General features: G+C 38.5%; 1 protein-coding gene and 1 long non-coding RNA gene across 4 annotated transcripts; both read left to right on the forward strand.

Moving 5' to 3' along the window:
• The first annotated feature begins 6,230 nt into the window (after nt 1–6,230).
• LOC126615847 (uncharacterized) lies at nt 6,231–11,901 on the forward strand. 3 transcript variants are annotated; one of them, XM_050283763.1, is made up of 8 exons: nt 6,231–6,707; nt 6,859–6,948; nt 7,131–7,551; nt 7,861–7,934; nt 8,045–8,167; nt 8,810–9,625; nt 10,335–10,548; nt 10,669–11,901. In XM_050283763.1, the coding sequence occupies exons 3-8, from the start codon at nt 7,257–7,259 to the stop codon at nt 11,397–11,399; spliced, it is 2,253 nt and encodes a 750-aa protein (XP_050139720.1). In that variant the 5' UTR covers nt 6,231–6,707; nt 6,859–6,948; nt 7,131–7,256; the 3' UTR covers nt 11,400–11,901. The 3 variants fall into 3 exon arrangements, with proteins under 3 accessions (XP_050139720.1, XP_050139719.1, XP_050139718.1); XM_050283762.1 differs by having other exon boundaries at nt 6,813–7,551; XM_050283761.1 differs by having other exon boundaries at nt 6,231–7,551.
• A 2,437-nt stretch (nt 11,902–14,338) lies between these two features.
• LOC126616241 (uncharacterized) lies at nt 14,339–21,083 on the forward strand. The gene is made up of 3 exons (XR_007621065.1): nt 14,339–14,403; nt 20,240–20,299; nt 20,916–21,083. It is a non-coding gene; the product is annotated as an uncharacterized LOC126616241 (long non-coding RNA).
• The last annotated feature ends 261 nt before the right edge of the window (nt 21,084–21,344 follow it).

A 21,344-nucleotide genomic window follows, 5' to 3' on the forward strand; every position in this document is an offset into this window, starting at 1 on the left:
TGTTGCAGTTCCTTATTTGTTCTCCAAGCAGATGTGGCAGCTTCTCTAGTTCCTCAGCTCGGACTCCTTCCGCTGGGATGATTGTGCAAGCTGCATTCTTCTCTGCTTGTTTCTTCTGTACGTTGTCTCCACATGCTGTTGGAATCATTTTCGCTTGCCTTATCTGTTCTTCAGGTAGATGTGGCAGCTTCTTTGGAAGTACATCAGCAGTGGAAGACGAGTACTCGAGAGCAATTTCTCCATGTCCTGCAGGTTAGAACAAAGACAAGGAAAAGGACATGGAGAATGCATGATATGAGATACTATTGCTTTCAACCTTTATGATATGAAATACTTTTGCTTTGAATGGGTTGTTCGCAGGAGTATCCCAAGGAATGAGGAATACAGAGTGACTCGAGAGGGTTCTTTGGGAATACATTCTCGGAGATGAAGAAGTGCTGAGAGGGTGTGCCTTTGCTGTGGAAGGCGAAGGTAAATACTTATAGGACTTTTCTTCACAACCGGAACTATTCTCTCACTCATTGTCGGCAGCCGGTAGATGGATGAATAGTACAAATTACGCGCTTTCTGACAAAGCTGCCCGTAATTTCCGCAAAGCAGATTCCTCATTGATATCTGGAATCGGCGCTTCGAGCTCTGAGCATCGTCGATTGTAGAGGTAGCATGTGACACGTGCGGATAAATCTGGAAAAGAAGATTTGCCCGTGGGTTAAAGCCCAGCTTTTGAGAAAGCTAGCGTGTCTTTGACTATTGAATTTCCCTCTTCGATTTCTGAATTGGTGCTTCGACAAACTGCCCGAGAATTTCGCAAAGCAATTTGCGTGTGACAAGTGACGACACGTCTGGACAAATTGATCTTTTGAAATCCGGGGTTCGGCTCGTGGTTTCTGAGCAAGCCTAGCCTTTAAGAAATGAAACGCCTCTTTTGAGAAAAGAATCCGGCTTTTGAGAAAGGAGCCCCGACTCTTCGATTTGCGAGAGGACGCTTCTCTGAGGAGCGCCTCTTTGATTTCTTCTTTTTATAGAGGCGTTAATTTTGTTCCACAACACACTTGAGCACCCTCCTGTAAACACTCCCTTCTTGCACTTGTTTAATCTTGATCATTCCGACTCTCTTCTTTCTTCACCACCTCTGAAAAATGTCTGGCCCTTCCGATCGTCGTTTTGACTTGAACATTGGTGAAGAGGCAGCTCCGCCTTCACCAGACAATATATGGCGCCCATCTTTCATATCCCCTACCGGTCCCCTTACCGTGGGGGATTCGGTGATGAAAAATGACATGACTGCTGCGGTGGTGGCCCGGAACCTTGTCACCCCCAGAGATAACAGACTGCTCGCTAGGCGGTCTGATGAATTGGCGGTTAAGGAGTCTCTGGCTCTTAGCGTGCAGTGTGCGGGTTCTGTATCCAACATGGCCCAACGCCTATTTGCTCGAACCCGTCACGTTGAATCGTTGGTGGCTGAAATACAGAGTCTCAAAGAGGAGATTAGAGGACTCAAGCATGAAAATAAACAATTGCACAAGCTTGCACACAGTTATGCCACAAACATGAAGAGGAAAATTGACCAGCTGCAGGAAACTGATGGTCAAATTTTACTTGATCATCGGAGGTTTGTGGGTTTGTTCCAACCGCATCTGCCTTCGTCTTCTGGAGCGGCACCGCGTAGTGAAGCTCCAACTGATCAACCTCTGCTGCCTCCTCCTTCTGTGGCCCCGCCGACTGCTGAAGCCCCGCCTACTACTGAAGCACCACCCGACCAATGAATACTATTAGTTTACATCATTGTAAAATATTTGTACTTTTTTTTAAATTTTTTTTTATTTTTTTTTATTTTCTTTATTTTATTATTATTATTTTTTTATGTATATATATATTTTTTTATCATTAATTTTAAATTTTATCTTTTTTTTTTTTTTTTTTTTTTTTTTTTATATGTAAATTAATGTAAAGAGACTTTGGTTAACCTTCCCCCACACTTAAACTAAATAACACAAACTCACAGAAATCAACCAAATAACACAACTAACTAAACAAAACAAAATGAAAGCAGTAAAGATAAGGGTGGAAGAATGCAAAGCTGATTGGGTTAGTGATTCCAAAGTCTCCCTTCGTTGAATGCTTGGGTTGCCTCCCAAGAAGCGCTTGATTTAACGTCTTTAGCCGGACGCATCTTTCCTTTAAATTTCCCTCGGCTCCATTTGAACCTAAAATCAAAGAAAGAAAAATAAATCAAAAATCAAAAGTAAAATACACAAACACCAATATAAACATAAACAAAAACAAAAATAAAAGGATTAGCAATCCCTCCTAATCCCCGGCCTAGAACGATACCCTACTTACATCTATACTACAATTGTCAAAAAGGGAAGAGACTCTAAGAAAAGACTTAGAGTACTTGGTTCTAACGGAGGACATGACACAAAACCGAGCGCAATGGCGTTCTAGGATTCATATAGCCGACCCCACTTAGTGGGAAAAGGCTTTGTTGTTGTTGTTGTTGTAATGTTTTGAAGTAAATATACTAATTTAGTATTATGATTTCATTTTTTTGTCAAATTATGTTTTTCATTTTTATTATTTATTGACTTAAAATATATTTTCTTTAACGGATAATGAGTTGAGTTATATTATCTGATAATATTAACATGTCAATTTCGAGTCGGGTTATATTACTCGTTTACTTTAACGGGTGTTAAACGATATATGTCTCGAAAGCGACACGAACACAAAAAACACAATACGAATGTCAGATCTAAGGAAAGAATCGGAGAGAGGGGTGGAAACCAAAAATAGGGAAGGGAAAGGTTGGTGGGGGTGTGGGGTGAGAAAGAAGATCCAAAGTAGGCCTGCCCAGTGAATAACTTGGCTTGGGGCTAGTGAGTTTGTTTGATTGTGACCACGAGCAAGATGAAAATTTTCATAATCTTTTTTAGCCTTAAATGAGTGGATAATCGTGACTTGTCACCAGTTGTCCTCATTTTGAAAAAAAATAAATAAATAAATTGAAGAACTCGGCCCCAATTAGACCTGGCATTCGTGTCGTGTTTTTCGTGTTCGTGTCGTTTTCGTGTCATACCCGATATCTTAACGGGTCGTGTCGTGTAACATCCTTTAAAATAAACGGGTAAAATGACCCGACCCGAAATCAACCCGATAATATTAACAGGTAATATGACCCGACCCGTTACCCGTTAAGGAAAATATATTTTAAACCAATAAATAATCAAATGAAAAACATAATACTAAATAAGTATATACATTCCATATTATCACATCCAAAACATAAAAACGCAATTTTGTTTTAAGTATATTTTCACTTACCTAAAGTTTTTAATAGTTTTTTAATTAATGTAGAAGTGTAAAAAAATATAGAAAAAATATATAAACACTCGTAATGACAAGCTTTTTTCAACGATCCAACCGTCAAACTTATTTGTACACATTCCAAGATTGCATACGTAAAAAATTGTAAAAAAACAAACATTCAAATATTACGTAACGGAACAAAAGTTATCGACGGTTATAAACGAAAAATCACAATTTAACGGTTATTTTAACTCCGATTTTGATGATTTTTTTACAGATACACTCCTCGACCCTATAAGAATGTAATGAATAAATTTGATCTTTAATTTAAAGTATTTACACTAGTAGATACCACAAAAACTTATTTTATACTTAATAGAAGTATAATATTAACTTTAAGTATTTGTTTAATCTATTGTTTTGACGCAATATGCATTCTACGAAACTTTTTTCAACGATCTAACCATCAAACTTATTTGTACACATTCCGAGATCGCATACATAAAAAATCGTAAAAAACAAACATTCAGAGATTACGTAACGGAACAAAAGTTTTCGACGGTTATAAACGAAAAATCACAATTTAACGGTTATTTTAGCTCCGATTTTGATGATTTTTTCATAGATACACTCCTCGACCCTATAAGAATGTAATGAATAAATTTGATCTTTAATTTAAAGTATTTACACTAGTAGATACCACAAAAACTTATTTTATACTTAATAGAAGTATAATATTACCTCTAAGTGTTTGTTTAATCTACTGTTTTTACGCAATATGCATTCTACGAAACTTTTTTCAACGATCCAACCGTCAAACTTATTTGTACACATTCCGAGATCGCATACATAAAAAATCGTAAAAAACAAACATTCAGAGATTACGTAACGGAACAAAAGTTTTCGACGGTTATAAATGAAAAATCACAATTTAATGGTTATTTAAGCTCCGATTTTGATGATTTTTTACAGATACACTCCTCGACCCTATAAGAATGTAATGAATAAATTTGATCTTTAATTTAAAGTATTTACTCTAGTAGATACCACAAAAACTTATTTTATACTTAATAGAAGTATAATATTAACTCTAACTGTTTGTTTAGTCTACTGTTTTGACGCAATATGCATTCTACGAAACTTTTTTCAACGATCCAACCGTCAAACTTATTTGTACACATTCTGAGATCGCATACATAAAAAATCGTAAAAAACAAACATTCAGATATTACGTAACGGAACAAAAGTTTTCGACGGTTATAAACGAAAAATCACAATTTAACGGTTATTTTAGCTCCGATTTTGATGATTTTTTACAGATACACTCCTCGACCCTATAAGAATGTAATGAATAAATCTGATCTTTAATTTAAAGTATTTGCACTAATGGATACCACAAAATCTTTTTTTATACTTAATAGAAGTATAATATTAACTTCAAGTGTTTGTTTAATCTACTATTTTGACGCAATATGCATTCTACGAAACTTTTTTTAACGATCCAACCGTTAAACTTATTTGTACACATTCCAAGATTTCATACGTAAAAAATTGTAAAAGACAAACATTCAGAGATTACGAATGGAACAAAAGTTATCAACGGTTATAAACAAAAAAATCACAATTTAACGGTTATTTTATCTCCGATTTTGATGATTTTTTACAGATACACTCCTCGACCCTATATGAATGTAATGAATAAATTTGATCTTTAATTTAAAGTATTTACACTAGTGGATACCACAAAAACTTATTTTATACTTAATAGAAGTATAATATTAACTCTAAGTGTTTGTTTAATCTACCGTTTTGATGCAATATGCATTTTACGAAACTTTTTTCAACAATCCAACCGTCAAACTTATTTGTACACATTATGAGATTGCAAACGTAAAAAATTGTAAAAAACAAACATTCAGAGATTACGTAACGGAACAAAAGTTTTCGACGGTTATAAACGAAAAATCACAATTTAACGGTTATTTTAGCTCCGATTTTGATGATTTTGTACATATACACTCCTCGACCCTATAAGAATGTAATGAATAAATTTGATCTTTAATTTAAAGTATTTACATTTTTTATATATGAGTGATTGTATATATATATTTTTACATTTTTTACACTTCTACAATAATTATTATTAATTTTATTAATTTTGCCCTCAAATAAAAAACATTATTCATGAGGGTTTGAAGGATTTTAAAAATCTAAACGATAATATAAGTATAACAATTATCTATTCGTGAAGGAATAATGATAAATCACGAGTGTTTATATATTCTTTCACATTTTTCATACTTGTATGTATGTCTTCTTAGTTCTTGCATATACAAATACTATACTAGTATATTTTAATTTTGGACAAGAATATGTTATGTAAAATTTATCCTAGTAATGATAATAAGGAACTCTCATAATAAAAATAAATAATGACTAAACCTTTTTTTAATTTTTTTATAATTTATATAGAACATAATACAAAACTATATAATTAATATAGAATATATTGTATATATTAATATGACTATTGTATTTTATAATAAATCTTTTAGTAATTAAACTTTAAAATTATTAAAATAATTTTTTTCTTAACGGGTCGAAACGGGTTACCCACGTGTTACCCGCGTGTATACCTGTTAAGAACCCGTTATTAACAGGTTCTTAACGGGTCACCCGATAGTGACCCGATAAGTTATCGTGTTGACCCAAAACCCGTTATTTTCGTGTCGTTTTCATGTCGTGTCACCGTATCGTGTAAAAAACTGCCAGGTCTAGCCCAATGATGTTTTAAGCTGCAACGCAACAGTTTTGTCGTGGTAAATAATCCACCCAACCAGCTTCCTCCTCCTCCTACCTTCCACCACTTCCTCAAAAAAGATAAACAAATAAGTAAACTGTTATTTTATTTATTTATTCCTTTAATTTAACAAAATAGTCTACCTTTGTTTCTTGTTCAACCAAGTTCCCCTTCCATAGCTGCTGGAGACATACATTTCCAAAGCTCTGCAACTCCCCCACTTTCCATGTCCATGGCCTCTTCCACAATCCTTCTTCTCTCTCCCTTTCTCCCTTCATCTGCTCCTCCTCTCCTCCCTCACTTTCTCTACTCTCCCTTGTACCTACCAAGGCAATTACAGAGCTCTCTCTCCTCAGCCTTCCCCTAAAACTCTCCTTCCCCAGCAACTTCTACTAGTTTTTGTTCAATCAAATCCCTTTTTCTCAGCTGAAGTTTCTGTTTATGTCCAAATTACAGATGCCCATTTCAAATTTGCTCCAACTCTCTTGGAAAAGGTAGTCAAGGCAATGTCTTTGTGCCCCTTTGAGCTTCCAAGCTGATACCTAGTTGTATTGAGTATTTGGTGTTCTGATCTGCCCTTGGAGGTTAAAAAACACAGGTTTTTTCATATACCGAGTTCTTGTTTGTTGGTGTTCTTCAAAGTCTGAACTGAAAAGTTCATGGTAGAGTTACTTAGTGATCAAATTCTGCCTTGTTTGAATAGAATATACCCTCCTGATTCTGCTGGGTCTGCTGGGTTTCTGTTTCAGAAAATTCTTGAACAAATTGGGTTTGCTGTCTGAACCTTTTGCTACTGATTTGGGGGAGTTTTCAGCTGCAAAGTCAGGGCTTTTGATCTGGTTAGGTTAACAAACCCTAAGATTTCTTATTCTGGTCAGTTTTGTGATATACCAGTTTTTCTTTTTTGTAGAGTGGTTCCAACTTGGGCAAGATATATTTTGTTTATTCTTAGGATTAAGGTGATAAATAATTTCAAGATTGTAGCTTTTGGCCTGAAAATTACTCCATTGTTACTTTTTAGGCAGTTAAGTGGTTAAGGGTTTGACCCCTTTTGCCATCTTACATTTTGGGGCATCATCTGCTATGTAATTAGACCTTGAAGTAGGTTTCTGGTGTTTCGTTAACCCCTCTTTGTGCGTCTGTCAAAATGCCTGGAGATGGTCGCTTTTTCGTGGAGTGGAAAGAACAGTTTGTTTCGCAGGAGAGGGGCAACCGTGTGGTTCACTATTTCTTAAAGGATTCTTCCGGAGAATCCATTCTTGCAGTTGTGGGTACTGAGAGGAGTGTTAGGCACATGTTCTATGTTGTTTCTGAGGAGTTTTTGCAAGCGCACGGAAACGAGAGCTCCAATAGTGCTAACTATAAATGGAGGTCAAGAAGGGAAGTTGTGGATTGGCTTACATCTATGCTGTCAAAGCAGCATGTACGTGGAGATCTGTCCGGTATGTGTTGCTACTTTGTAATTTCTAGTTCCTTATATAGTCTATAAAGTGTGCTCTTATGTATGCCATTAAAAGCTTTTGTAAGGCAAGGATTTTAACTTCCCCTACGCCTCAGCATCAGTTTCTAGTTTAAGTGACTGGTAAAAGAATATTAAATAAATTTTACCACGTATGAATATCTGTATGAAGTTAGTTAATAAGAAATCCAATATTAGTACCTAATGGCTTATTCTCTTTACCTGTATTTGCAAGAAATGAGGGATATGTATAACTGGAAAATTATGATTTTAACACACATTTTTATGACAGAATCACCCCAACATGATTCATCACAAGCTTTGTGGAGTCCCGAACATCCAATGAAAGGAGTTAGTGGTCACCAGGTACCCAATAACTCGGTATCTTTTTGTTGTGTTCCTTATGAGTATTGATTTTGTCCTTGTGATGCTTTCAAGTTTTGCATACAATACTGACTCCGTAACCTGTTTATCAGGGCCATCTTTCAACGACCTTGAAGGGACGCAATCCAGACATTGTTTGGTCAGGTGTTGCATGGACATGTGGTAAACAGCTCAAGCATTTCCCTGCATTCTGTAGGGACGGAACTACAATAGTGGTAAGGATTTAACCGTCAAAGTGTGCAACTGTACAAGGCATAGCTATCCATGCTTAAACTCTCAAACTTACATAAAAGTCACATTTAATTTGTAGAGCAATATTATGCAAGAAATGCTGTAGTGAAAACTCACTACTCCGGGAATAATTTCTGTGACCTTATGTATCGAAAGATGATTAATGTTGCCATAAGATAAATACATCCCTACATGGGTACTTGAGAAGTAATGAATCATTTGTTTCAAGTTTCAAAGCTTATATAGAAGATAAAGAAAGTATGTCTTTATTTTGTTACATTGAACTATGGTTGCTTTCATTAATAATGCTTGAGAATACGTCACAATTATGTGATAGTGACACTAGTATCCTCATGATGTTACATGTCTCATATGCTTCATAGCCTGGGAAATTTGCACTTCATTCAAGTATGATATATTATTGCATGAACTTCAGGAGATTTAGTTGAAAGACTAGTCGCCAAGGTATTTTGTTGAACATTGCCTTGATGTGTACATCTTGGTCAGGTCAAATCACTAATAACCACTTATATTCTGTCGACGATGGAATTGACATGCTACTCTGATTTTTGCTGTCAGCTGCAATACTTTTTCTCTGATTGTTTTGCTTTTCCCTTTGCATCCAGATTAAGTCCTTTGTCTTTGTCATGGCAAAGGGAGAAAATCACTATGTTGCTTATATGGAGGATATGTACGAAGACAAGAGGGGTCAGAAAAAGGTCAAAGTGAGGTGGTTTCACCATAATCAGGAAGTCAAGGGGTTAACTCCTGTAAGAAATCCTCACCCAAAGGAAGTTTTCATCACACCATATGTGCAGGTCATTAGTGCAGAATGTGTTGATGGTCCTGCAACAGTCTTAACTTGTGAACATTATGAAAAATGCTTAGCTCTGTTTCCTCAGGCTTTATTGGCCAAAGTACATCTATGCTATAGGCAGTTTAGAAGTAACAAGGTGAAGCCATTTGATTTGAGTAAAATGCATGGCTATTTTGATCAGCCAATTCTCTCTTGTTTCGGTCTCGAAGTTTCCAAAAAATCTGAGTTTAGAAGTGATAGCTTGATTGGGGAAGAAGATGAATTGGGTCCAAGTGACTATGTAAAGCAAGGATCTAAGAGGACTAGAAGTGGAAGGCCATGTCAGAGGTTTTCAACTGGTCGTTCAAGAGCAAGAAGTTCTACAATAGATAACCAGATGATGACATATAGACCTCAGAACCCAAACTATGGTTTACTAGACAAGCGGTTGTTGTCCATGAAGCTTGTTGATTGTCAGCCTTGGTATACTCCACTATTTAAGGTTGACGAAAAGATAGAATTGCTTTGCCAAGATAGTGGCATTCGAGGCTGCTGGTTTAGGTGTACAGTCTTGCAGATAACACGAAAACAGATGAAAGTTCAATACGAGGATTTGCAAGACGAGGAAGGAAGTGGCAATCTTGAGGTATCTTTAGCCACTACTACACTTTCTTTGTTTATTGTTTGGGTAACTGGGTTGAACTCTAAGTTGTGCAAAACACTGTGACATCATGTCTGATTTATTTACTTGGGATCTGGCTTGAGTTAGGTACACAAGAATTCCATCCAACTTTCTGTTTTAATCAACTATTCATTGTGATTCCAATTCAAAATACTTGTTCCCTCTTCTTTATTTGGTGCTTTCTTGCATTCTGAGATGCAGTCTAGCATGTTTAGATTTTAAAGTTGCGTGTATCTCTCTTTCTACATTGTCAACTCTTGAGCATCTCCTTATTTGAACTCTGAACTCTTACCCTGAAATGCAAGTTAACCTTCACTATTTTATGATGGTGTGTCCTGGACACTATCGGTTTCACTGACCCTCAGATTATCCCTTGCTAGCTGTTGACACCATTCAGTTCTATGTGATTTGAACCTTTTTGATCCGGTCAGTTTTCATGTAAGCTCGGTGTTCAGTTTGTAAATATAGTTTAGAAATATGGTCCTATTTTTGGGTGTTGCAGGCTTTTCAATGAAAGAGATGCAGGAAGATTTTCTTCTTCATTTCCTGTATGCATTGACTAGATTGGCACATAAGCTCCTGTGCTCTCTTGAGTGATTATTCTGTGTTCTTGATTTCTTTTGGGTTCTGAACTGTAATCCGAAGGCATGACCCTCAGTCTCCCAACTTGTAGGAATGGATCCCAGCTTTTAGATTGGCTATGCCTGATAAACTTGGCATAAGGCGTCTAGGCCGCCCAATGGTCCGGCCAGCCCCTCCTAAGGAACAAATGGGCCTTGCCCTTGAGGTTGGGGTTGCAGTTGATGCATGGTGGAGCGATGGCTGGTGGGAAGGGATTATAGCTGAAGTTGGCAGCTGTGGTGACACCTTTCAAGTTTTCATTCCTGGTATGCTTAGTAGAAACTGGATCTAGTTTTTTCCCTGCATGTTCCTGTTACATATTTTCTCCGTTCATTTGTTTGGATGTAATTGCTTTGGCTGTAATGTAATTGCTTGGGCTGTATCAGGTGAAAGCTTACTGTTGAATATGCACAAAAATGATCTAAGAATATCCAGAGATTGGTTTGGGGACGAGTGGGTTGATGTTGAGGCAAATCCTGATGTACTATCCGCCATATCTTCAACAATTAGCTCACGTACTCGTCCCTTTACGTTGCCCGTGGTTGTGAAAGATGTCGACTCTGATGGGTTTGCTTTGTCGTATGTTGAAGTTCCTTCTAGTACTAAACATGTGGAAGAGGAAAAACTGAACTTGGCCACGTCATATATTGAAGTTCCTTCTAGTACTAAACACGTGGAAGAAGAACAACAGAACTTAGCCATATCTGCCAGTTTTGAAGCTCCTGATAATATGGACTTGGACAGTGATAGGAAGTCACCATCACTAAATGATGTTGGTACTGAAGGTGTTGATGTCAACGACAGTTGTGGTGATGTACAGGATGTCCAAGGTAATGATGTTGATGACAACAAGGGTGATAAAATTGCCGAGGATGACAAAGGTGACAACGGCGGTGGTGATGGCAAAAACAATGGTCATTATGAGGGCCAAGAAAGTATGGAAGTGTTTGAAACTGCCTGTATTGAATGTGTTGACGGGAGCGACAGTTGTGGTGATGTACATGATGTCCAAGTTAATGAAGATGATGACGACAAAGATGACAACAATGGCGAGGATGACAAACATGACAACGACAATGATGAGAGCAAAAACAGTGGTCATGATGAGGGCCAATAAGGCATGGAGGTGTTTGAAACTGCTGGGGAGGGGAGCCCGAAAGCAGTAGAAATCATGGAAGTGATTTCATAAGATGTCTAACTTGAGTTGGATAACCGTAAATTGTGTCAGTTAATGATGTTAATGTTGTCGGCTAATGTTGAAAGTGTCAGTTAGGATGTCTGTAAATAGTTACACAGATGTGTTGGAGAGAAGCTCACTGCATTGTTTGGAGTTGGTGGCCTTCCTGGGTGTATAGTATGAGATAAGAGTTCTATGATATTTCGCTTTTTCTGGTTTTCCACGGTTTTATTAGAATTCAGATTCCTACGATAAGAAGCGATTCTCACCTACGATTAGAAGCGCTTCTCTACGGGTCAGTTCTACGTTAGTGATCACATTCATCTGCTTCTGCTTGTAACTTTGTATCAAAGATTCCGAGGTGTCCTGTAATTTTAAGTACTATTTCTTGGCTCCGTTATTAGAACTTGTTAATGAAAACCTTGAAAATGTATTCAAATAATTATCCGTTTCGAAGAATCATCAAACTGCGAAATTTAGAAATTTGTAAAGACTGGAAACTGAAGTAATACACCTGTTTGCACCCAAAATGTGCACCATTTCACTTACTTGGGCCATTTGGGTAAAATATGGCATTTGGAGGATAAATGTGCAAGAAAGCTAACTTGGAAAGATATTTGGTTATCAAGTGGGATAGTTTGGCATTAAAATAATGTTTTTCCCTTTTTATGTGGGTGGTGGAGGTTTGTCAAGAACTTTGTTTAATCAAAATAAATGTTTGCTTTTGGATTGGAAGATAACATGCAGACACGGAAGTGGACATATGGATGAAACAAGCCACCTTGCTTCTTTTAAATGTTAGTTTATTGCAAGTGGTAGAGACATGTGGTGAAAGCATGTGGTGGAGATACAAACTTGCTTATTTTACTGTTATTTCACAATGCAAGTTGTAGAGGAGTTTCTTTCGGGCAAGTTCAATATGCTCATCAATGGGCTCTCTCAGTTCTCTATATAAAGAAGCAGAAGCACAAGGATTAGGGACACTCAAACAACCAATCAATCAACTCTACTCAAATTAGCTCATCAGCTTCCTTGTAGACATTTAGCTTTAGCCAAGCATCCATTGTTTTCCTTATTTAGTAGCTATGTTGCTCATTAGTAGTATCGATCTCATTTGTAGTTCATGTACAACTCATTTCCAGTCATTTAATTTACCAAGCAATCTACAATATTAGTTATTCACTTTCCTCTATCATTTACATTTCCAAGCAACCTTGCCAATTTCACTTTTCTCAATCATTCAAAACCCGTCTACTAGTGACATCTAGTAGTGGCATGCTCGCACCTACCAATTTCATGTTTGAGTAAATTTCTGGCATGCTTGCGAGCCCCATGGCAAATTTAAAGAGTAAACAACACCGTCGAATTTGCTTGACTTATACACACAAAGATTATAAAGATTTGCCTATTTACATTTGAATAGTAGAGGGAAGAAAAAAAAATGTGGATATAAAAAATTAGTGTTGTTTGTACCATACTTGACCAATCCCGAAACTATCAAGCACCGATCAACTTCATACCTTTAAGGACCCATTGAGGGGTTCTTGTTGAGGCATCCAAGTCGAAGCACAAGTGTTTCCTTCCAACCAGGAGGCCAATCACAGAAACGTCAGAATAAAGCTCCTAGAGTCCTACATCGACCGCGGACTAAAGATGGAGACTTTCCTTAACTATAAAAGAAGATCATTCTCCTACAATTAATCCCTAATGTCATTATTTTACTTAAACTAGTCATTAGAACCCATTAATGATGATTATACTTGAACCTATGTATTTTTGTAAACCCTTCACTTTTAATGAGAATTTCTTTACTCCGTGGACGTATCCAAACTTAGCGTGAACCATATACATTTTGTGCTTGCTTCCCTATCTCTATCTCTTTGCATATTATCCTCACTAGGTGACTGGAACAACCAAGTGAAAGTCACGAACTTGACACTTTACGTTGTTCTAAAGTCTCAATGATTTTGTGCATCAACATTTGGCTCCTTTTGTGGGAACGACACGTATTACTACTTTCACCAGCCTCGTCCAGCTGGTTTCCATTGTTCGTATACTCTCTTTTGATTAGACATCCCTTTCCAACATGAGGAGTGAAGGAAGCCACAGGACGTAGAACGACACTCTCCTTGTGCCTAGTGTGAGGCAGCGAAAGAAGGAAAGAAAAAAGTTTGTTCTTCATGCTAAGGTCGAAGAGCTTGAAGCTCAAAACCACAAAATAACGATCAAGAATGACATCCCCCAAGAACAATATGAGAAGCTCTTTGAGATGCTCCATGAGGCTAGATAGGCTCAGTCTCATGAACTCTTCACCCCCATAATTATAGATCACCATATGACTACTCTGTAACGCGAAGGTTCACATGTCTTCAACATGGGAGCTCTTAATGAGGAACAACTTTGAAACACCCCAACCCCCTTTTATATTTTAAAATTGGTTTAGTCCTTAATTGGTGAGCCCGTGGGGCCCACCTTGTTTTATTTTTATGTTTCCCGATCTCCCTCTCTCCTATCCCAATTCTCTTTCTTCCTCTTTTTCTTCCCTTTCCCGTATACCTCTCTCATCTCTCTCTCCCTCTCTATCACCGTGAACACCCACCACCATAACCACCTGCAGCTACTCTACTCGAGAACATCATCATCATCAAGCATTGCTATAGTCTATCTTCCATCGCAGCGAGATTGGTGAAAGCAGAGAAAAGGAACCTCCGGCAAGCACCGCCCTTTTCGAGGCCATTTCTGGCCAAACCACGGTGTGTTGGCCGGCGTGTAAGATATCAATCTCTTCGTCTCGTCGAGAACTACAACTTTCCTTTTTGTTTCAGTCAATTTCGTTGAGTATTGAAGAAGTTATACTCATTTGAATCTTACCCAGTTTCCGGCGACCTCAGTGGCTTTCGAGGCATTTTTCGGCCAAACCACGATGAGTTAGATGTCGTGTGAGGTACCATTCTCTTCGTCTCTTCAAGGGCTACAACTTTCTTTTTTGTCTCGCTTGTTTCGTTGAGTAGTGACAAAGTTATAGCCATTTAAAGTTGGGTGGTTTTCCGGCCGAATCTCCGGCCTTCTTCTTCGGCAAAACCAGGCCTCTCAGGCCCTTTAGAAAACCCCACGGGCCTTAAGCCCGTTATATCTTAGCCCAAAACCCCAGCCCGCATCCTTTTTGTTTTTGTTTATTTGTTTTTAAAAACCCAAAGGCCTTGGGCCGATTTTTGGTTAAGGGTATTGGAAGTAGGGTTCAATGTTGGAAGAATAATGCAAGTAGGGTTCGTAGGGTTCAATGTTGGAAGAATAATGCAACCCTTTGTTTAAGTTTTTTGATGGATAACAACTCACTTAGTGCTAGTGTTAGCTAGTTGTTATTCCACCAGCTTTGTAAAGCTAATTAGTAGTTTAAGTTAGAGAGAGTGGAGGACACAATGATGCTTGCTTAGCTGCCAGGTGGTCACAATGATGCTGCCATTATCCTCCACCTTTCCATCTCCACTCTCCTTCCTGTTTTCTTATCATATATATGTTGGACCTTGTAGCTGATTCATTTTCATGAAATATACATTAAAATTCAATATGGTATCAGAGCAGGAAAAATAACCTGCTGCTGCATTCCTACCATCTCCGATATGGCGGAAGAAAATTCTTCTTCGTTTGAAGCTGAAAATTCCCAGATATTTTCCTCCTCAACCTTGTCTGAGGTGGATGTCAACCCAAATCAAAGATTAAGCTCGGTCTTGTTAAATGAGTTTAATTACTTGCCTTGGTCGAAAGCAGTGAGTCTTGCCCTAGGTGGAAGGTCCAAGCTAGGGTTCATAAATGGAAGCATCGAAGCTCCTGATGCGTCCTCACCAACATACGAATCCTGGCTTTGCAAAGATCAGCTAGTTATGTCATGGCTCCTAAATTCCATGGAACGTAAAATAGCTGAAATATTCAGTTATTCTGAATCATCATTCAAGCTATGGGAAACAGTCAAGGAGATGTATGGCAGTCAGAACAATGTTGCACGTGTGTTTCAATTGAAGAAGGACATTTCCAACCTACAACAAGAAGGAAAGCCCTTTGTTTAACTTCTAGGCAGCATGAAGAGCATGTGGAATGAGTTGGAAATGTATCGGCCTCATACAACTGAAGCGTCCGTACTTCTGAAAAGGGTAGAAGAAGACAAGATATTCCAACTCTTGTCAAGCCTCGATTCTGGATACGAAGACCTACGAAGCCACATACTTATGAACCCCGAACTACCTTCCTTCACCAGTGTATGTGCAACAATCCAACGTGAAGAAGTAAGAAGGAAAGTCATGAACATTGGCACAAAGACCAGTGTAACTGAAGCAAGGGCTTACCTAACTAACGAAAGAAAATACAAAGTGAAGAATCCACACTTGAAGTGCCAACACTGCAACTATACTGGTCACGTTAAGGAGACATGCTGGATCTTACATCCAGAATTAAAGCCGGAGTTCATGAAGGATAACAAGGGCTCACAAAGACAAAATTGTGCACCAGACAAAGCCTACAAAGCATCTGCATCAACCTCACATGGGTCTGATGCACTCAAGAGCTTCACAGCAAATCCGACTGCACTCATAAATGATTTTGCAACATATCTTCAAAGCAAAAAAGAAGGGATTAAGAGTGATCACACAATTGGTTTTGAAGATGGAAACTCAACAGCTTTGCTAGGCAAGTTCAATGGTTTCTTAACAGACACACAACACATGCCCCGAGATGACATGCTAGGTATCGTGACTGCTTTCAAAACTGCTCTTAATATAAATATGATGCATGATTTTTGGATTGTTGATTCGGGTGCCACAGATCATATAACCAATCATGTTTCTAAGTTTCACAAGTTTGAAAAATTTTCACAACCTTCTCAAGTCTCAACTGCAAATGGTGAGAGTTCTAAGGTTTTAGGCAAGGGAAATATCAACTTAATGTCGGACAAAATTGAGTCAATAGCCTTATATGTTCCTTCTTTTCCATTTCAACTTCTATCTGTGGGAAAAATCACCAACACCTTAAATTGTTTAGCCATCTTCTCTTCTCACAATGTCATTTTTCAGGATTGTCTCACCAAGAAGACGATTGGTGAAGGGTTTTACCTAGATGGTCTCTATTACATATCAAAGAGCAGTCCTAGAGGATTTCAAGCCAAGTCCAATCCATCCCAGGATAGTCAATTGTGGCATCAATGTTTAGCTCATCCTTCCCAACCTGTTTTGTCATCTTTGTTTCCAAACTTAGGAAATGATTTAATTCAGTGTGAAACATGTCATCTGTCTAAGGCCACTAGATTGCCTTTTCACTCATCCTTATCTAGGACTAGTAAAGTTTTCGAACTAGTTCACTCAGATGTATGGGGACCAACGTTTGAATCTTTTGATGGTTATAAGTATTATGTAATCTTTGTTGATGATTTCTCTAGAGCCACATGGTTGTACCTTTTAAAGTCTAAGAGTGAAGTGATAGAAGTTTTTAAGGATTTTCACAACCTTGTTAAGAACCATTTTTCCTATCAAATTCAAACCTTAAGATCTGACAATGGCACCGAATATATGTCCCATATCATGTCACAATATTTGAGCAAGCATGGTATCATGCATCAAACAAGTTGTGTTGGCACACCTCAACAAAATGGTGTAGCCGAAAGAAAAAATCGTGACATACTGGAAAAAAAACGAGAGCATTAATGTTACAAATGAATGTACCAAAGAGATTTTGGTCCCAAGGAGTCATGGCGGCTGTGTACATCATCAATAGACTTCCTAGCCGAGTCTTGGAGTTTAAATCTCCCCTTGAAGTTATGAAAGGAAGAAAAATCGACCTTTCACATCTTAGAGTCTTTGGTTGTGTCTGTTTTGTTCATGTTCAGTCACACCATCGAGCATCTAAATTGGATCCTAGAGCTCTCAAATGTGTTTTTCTTGGTTATTCATCAACATAAAAAGGATATAAGTGCTATGATCCTCAACTGAGAAAAATAATTGTATCCAAAGATGTTTGATTCCATGAAGCTAACCCTTTTTTCAGCAAATCACATGAAGCCACAAGTCAGGGGGAGTGTATCTTGGACCTGCTTCCTCTACCAAGAATCAGCATTCCAGATGTTTTAAACGACAGAGTGTATAACCATGACAACACCGATGCATCTCCTACACCTCTCACTGAAGTCAACAATGAAGGCATTCATCCTGATGGTTCTGTGCATGATGATGACAACGGCAATCAAGGAAATCTTCAAAGTGTGGCTGATAACTTGAACGAGGATGAGACAACTCCCCCAGTACCTCGACGCAATCCTCGGCGTGATAGACAACCTCCCACAAGGTTTCAAGATTTTGTCACATATAAACCGAGGCATCCAATCTCCAATTGCGTGTCGTATCAAAAGGTAACTCCATCTCATGCTGCCTTTCTTAACACCATTTCAAGTCACAGTGAGCCTCAAAACTTTCATGAGGCTAATAACCAAGCTGTATGGAAAGAAGCAATGCGAGATGAACTCAAAGCACTAGACTAACACAAAACCTGGAGCATCACCAAACTTCCAAAAGGAAAAAGGGCAGTGGGCTGCAAATGGATCTATAAGATCAAGTTTAATTCTGATGGTTCAATTGAGAGGCATAAAGCCAGGCTGGTGGCTCGAGGATTCACTCAAACATTTGAGGTGGATTACAAAGAAACATTTGCTCCTGTTGCAAAAATGAACTCAGTTAGGGTTCTATTGTCTGTTGCTGTCAATAAGGGTTGGTCCATGTACCAAATGGACGTGAAGAACGCCTTTCTACATGGTGATCTTGAAGAAGAGGTCTATATGAGATTGCCACCAGGACACCCTCAAAGCCAGGAACCTAATTTGGTGTGTAAATTGCATAAGTCGATTTATGGATTGAAGCAATCGCCTCGTGCTTGGTATGCAAAACTAAGTTTCGTTCTTCATAGTGTTGGTTTCAAAAGGAGTAATGCAGATTCATCATTATTTGTTCGCACGGGAGCTGTGAGCAAATTAGTTGTGTTGATATACGTGGATGACTTAATAATCACAGGTGATAATGATGCAGAAATCTCCACACTCAAACAATCACTTCAACAAAGATTTGCAGTTAAAGATCTCGGGGTGTTGAAGTATTTTCTTGGAATCGAAATGGCATCTTCACACAAGGGACTATTTCTTAATCAATGGAAATACGTCATGGATCTACTCAAGGAAGCTAATATGAGTGAGGCTAAGCATGCACCTACCCCTCTCGATAGCAAGCTTAAACTTGACTTGGGAGGCACGCCACTCTCGGATATCAGCTTCTATCAGAGGCTTGTCGGCAAGCTGATCTACCTAACAATCACCAGACCAGACATCTCATATTCAGTAAGTATCACCAGTCAGTTCATGCACTCCCCCACCATCGAGCATCTAAACCTTGTAAAAAGGATCTTACGTTACTTAAAAGGGTCCGTTGGTCGTGGCATCCTCATGGCCAAGAATGACAACACTCAAATAATGGGGTACTGCGATGCAGATTGGGCAGGAAACGCCATCGATCGCAAGTCCACCACTGGTTACTGTACCTTTGTTGGTGGAAATTTGGTCACGTGGAAGAGCAAAAAACAAACTGTCATCGCAAGATCAAGTGCCGAAGCTGAATATCGTGCAATGGCCTCAACCGCGTGTGAGCTGATATGGCTAAAAGAACTTTTATGTGACTTAGGTGTGTTCACGGCTCAACTAATGACCTTATTGTGTGACAACCAGGCTGCCATGCACATAGCATCGAACCCCGTCTTTCAGGAGAGGACAAAACATATTGAAGTCGACTGCCACTATGTCCGTGAACAAGTACAGTAGCAGGTGATCCAGACGCATTATGTAAAAAGCTCCGATCAACTGGTTGATATATTCACCAAACCTATGGCTTCTCATCAGTTTCAAAGGCTGCTCTCCAAGCTTGGATCCATCAATCTTCTGGATCCAGCTTGAGGGGGAGTATTGGAAGTAGGGTTCAATGTTGGAAGAATAATGCAAGTAGGGTTCGTAGGGTTCAATATTGGAAGAATAATGCAACCCTTTGTTTAAGTTTTTTTATGGATAACAGCTCACTTAGTGCTAGTGTTAGCTGGTTGTTATTCCACCAGCTTTGTAAAGCTAATTAGTAGTTTAAGTTAGAGAGAGTGGAGGATACAATGATGCTTGCTTAGCTGCCAGGTGGTCACAATGATGCTGCCATTATCCTCCACCTTTCCATCTCCACTCTCCTTCCCGTTTTCTTATCATATATATGTTGGACCTTGTTGCTGATTCATTTTCATGAAATATACATTAAAATTCAATAAAGGGGCTCTAAGCCCAGCCCTTTAATAAGGCCTTAGGACCAGCCCGTGTGTGTGTGTGTGTTGTGTGGGCTGTGCACTGCATGTGCAGCCCGTGTGTGTGTGTGTGTGTGTGTTTGTTTGTGGTGTGTGTGTGTGTGTGTGTTTGGGGTTTAAGCCCAAACCACATTTCTTCACCCTAAACTCTTTTAACCCAAAAACCTTAGAAAACCCAAACCCAATATATCCTAATCCTATTTAACCTAAACCCTAATCCGGATTTCAAGCTTAAAACTCGTTAGACCTAATTTGACCATTTACCCCCAGTCAACGTTGACTTTAGGGTTGACTTTTCGGGTTTTCGTCCGGGGCCCTTCTTAGGGTAATTCGACGTTCTGAATCCATTTCCAATGTCCGTTTTCCCAAATTCAATTTCTATTATATAGTTTTATATATTGGACACTTTATGTGCTTAGGGGCAATTATTGTGACGTTTCCGTCTTCGCTAGTGGCGCAGCTTTTGGCAACTAAGTACTGTGAGTGGACCCCTTTTAAAATTACATGATTTTATGGTTTAATTGCATAAATGAATAGCATGCCTTATGAGTTTATGATTTGATTTATGATAAGCATGTTTATGGAATATATTGAATATTGTCACGTGTTTTGGGTGAGGAATTAATTGTGGTCTATATTGAGCTATATTTTAATATACTGTATTTTCTATTAAAACCATGAACTGGTAGACTATCTGGTGTTGGCATTTAGGCTGGGAGAAATAATCCCTAGCGAAAGGCTGAGGGACACGGTGACAGGCACTGGGCCAGGAGGGAGTTATCTCTGGCTACAGGCACAGAGACTTAGGTGCAGGCATTGGACCGGGAGTTATATTTATTTGGTGATCTTTCTAGCAGCACACCGCGTTTACAAGACGATTTATGAGACGTTTACTGTTTTGATTTCAGCGATGTTATTCCGCGATATGACTTTTGAGATATTTTTGGCATTCTAGGATTTTTATTAAATCCATCACTTATTATGCTAGTAGTTTTCATTTATATAAATTGTGGGGGTTAGTATTTTGATAATTGTTTTATTATTATTGTATATATGAACTTGGTCCACTCACCTTTGTTTTGCGCCCCCATTCAGGACTTAGGATCAAGGCACCTAATCCCGGCGTGAAGGCACTTCCGCAGCAGCATCTTCGGATCCTCTCGATGTAGGACCCACTTCTTTATTCATTCAATTTTATCTCAATTCTTTTTAGTGATTAGGTTTAGTTGTATGTTCTGAACATGTTCCTCAATTATTAACTTATTATTTTTAAATTCTTAACCCTTATTTATTTCTTATTCTTAGCTTTGTATCAATTAATGGCTTTCGTCACCCTTGGGTGTCGGCCAGCACGTGTCTATCCTGGTATTTGGGGAATATCAGGGTCGGGGCATGTCAAATTGGTATCAGAGCGTGGTTTGTTCAGAGCATACTTAGGATTCCCTTCTATTCTAGTAAAGTCTTGGTTTTGACATTATTTGGATGTCACGACTTCCGGATTTTGTGCCAGTCGGTGCAGTTGTG

This window comes from Malus sylvestris, chromosome 3, assembly GCF_916048215.2.
Source record: "Malus sylvestris chromosome 3, drMalSylv7.2, whole genome shotgun sequence".
In the NCBI taxonomy this organism is placed as follows: Eukaryota; Viridiplantae; Streptophyta; class Magnoliopsida; order Rosales; family Rosaceae; genus Malus; species Malus sylvestris.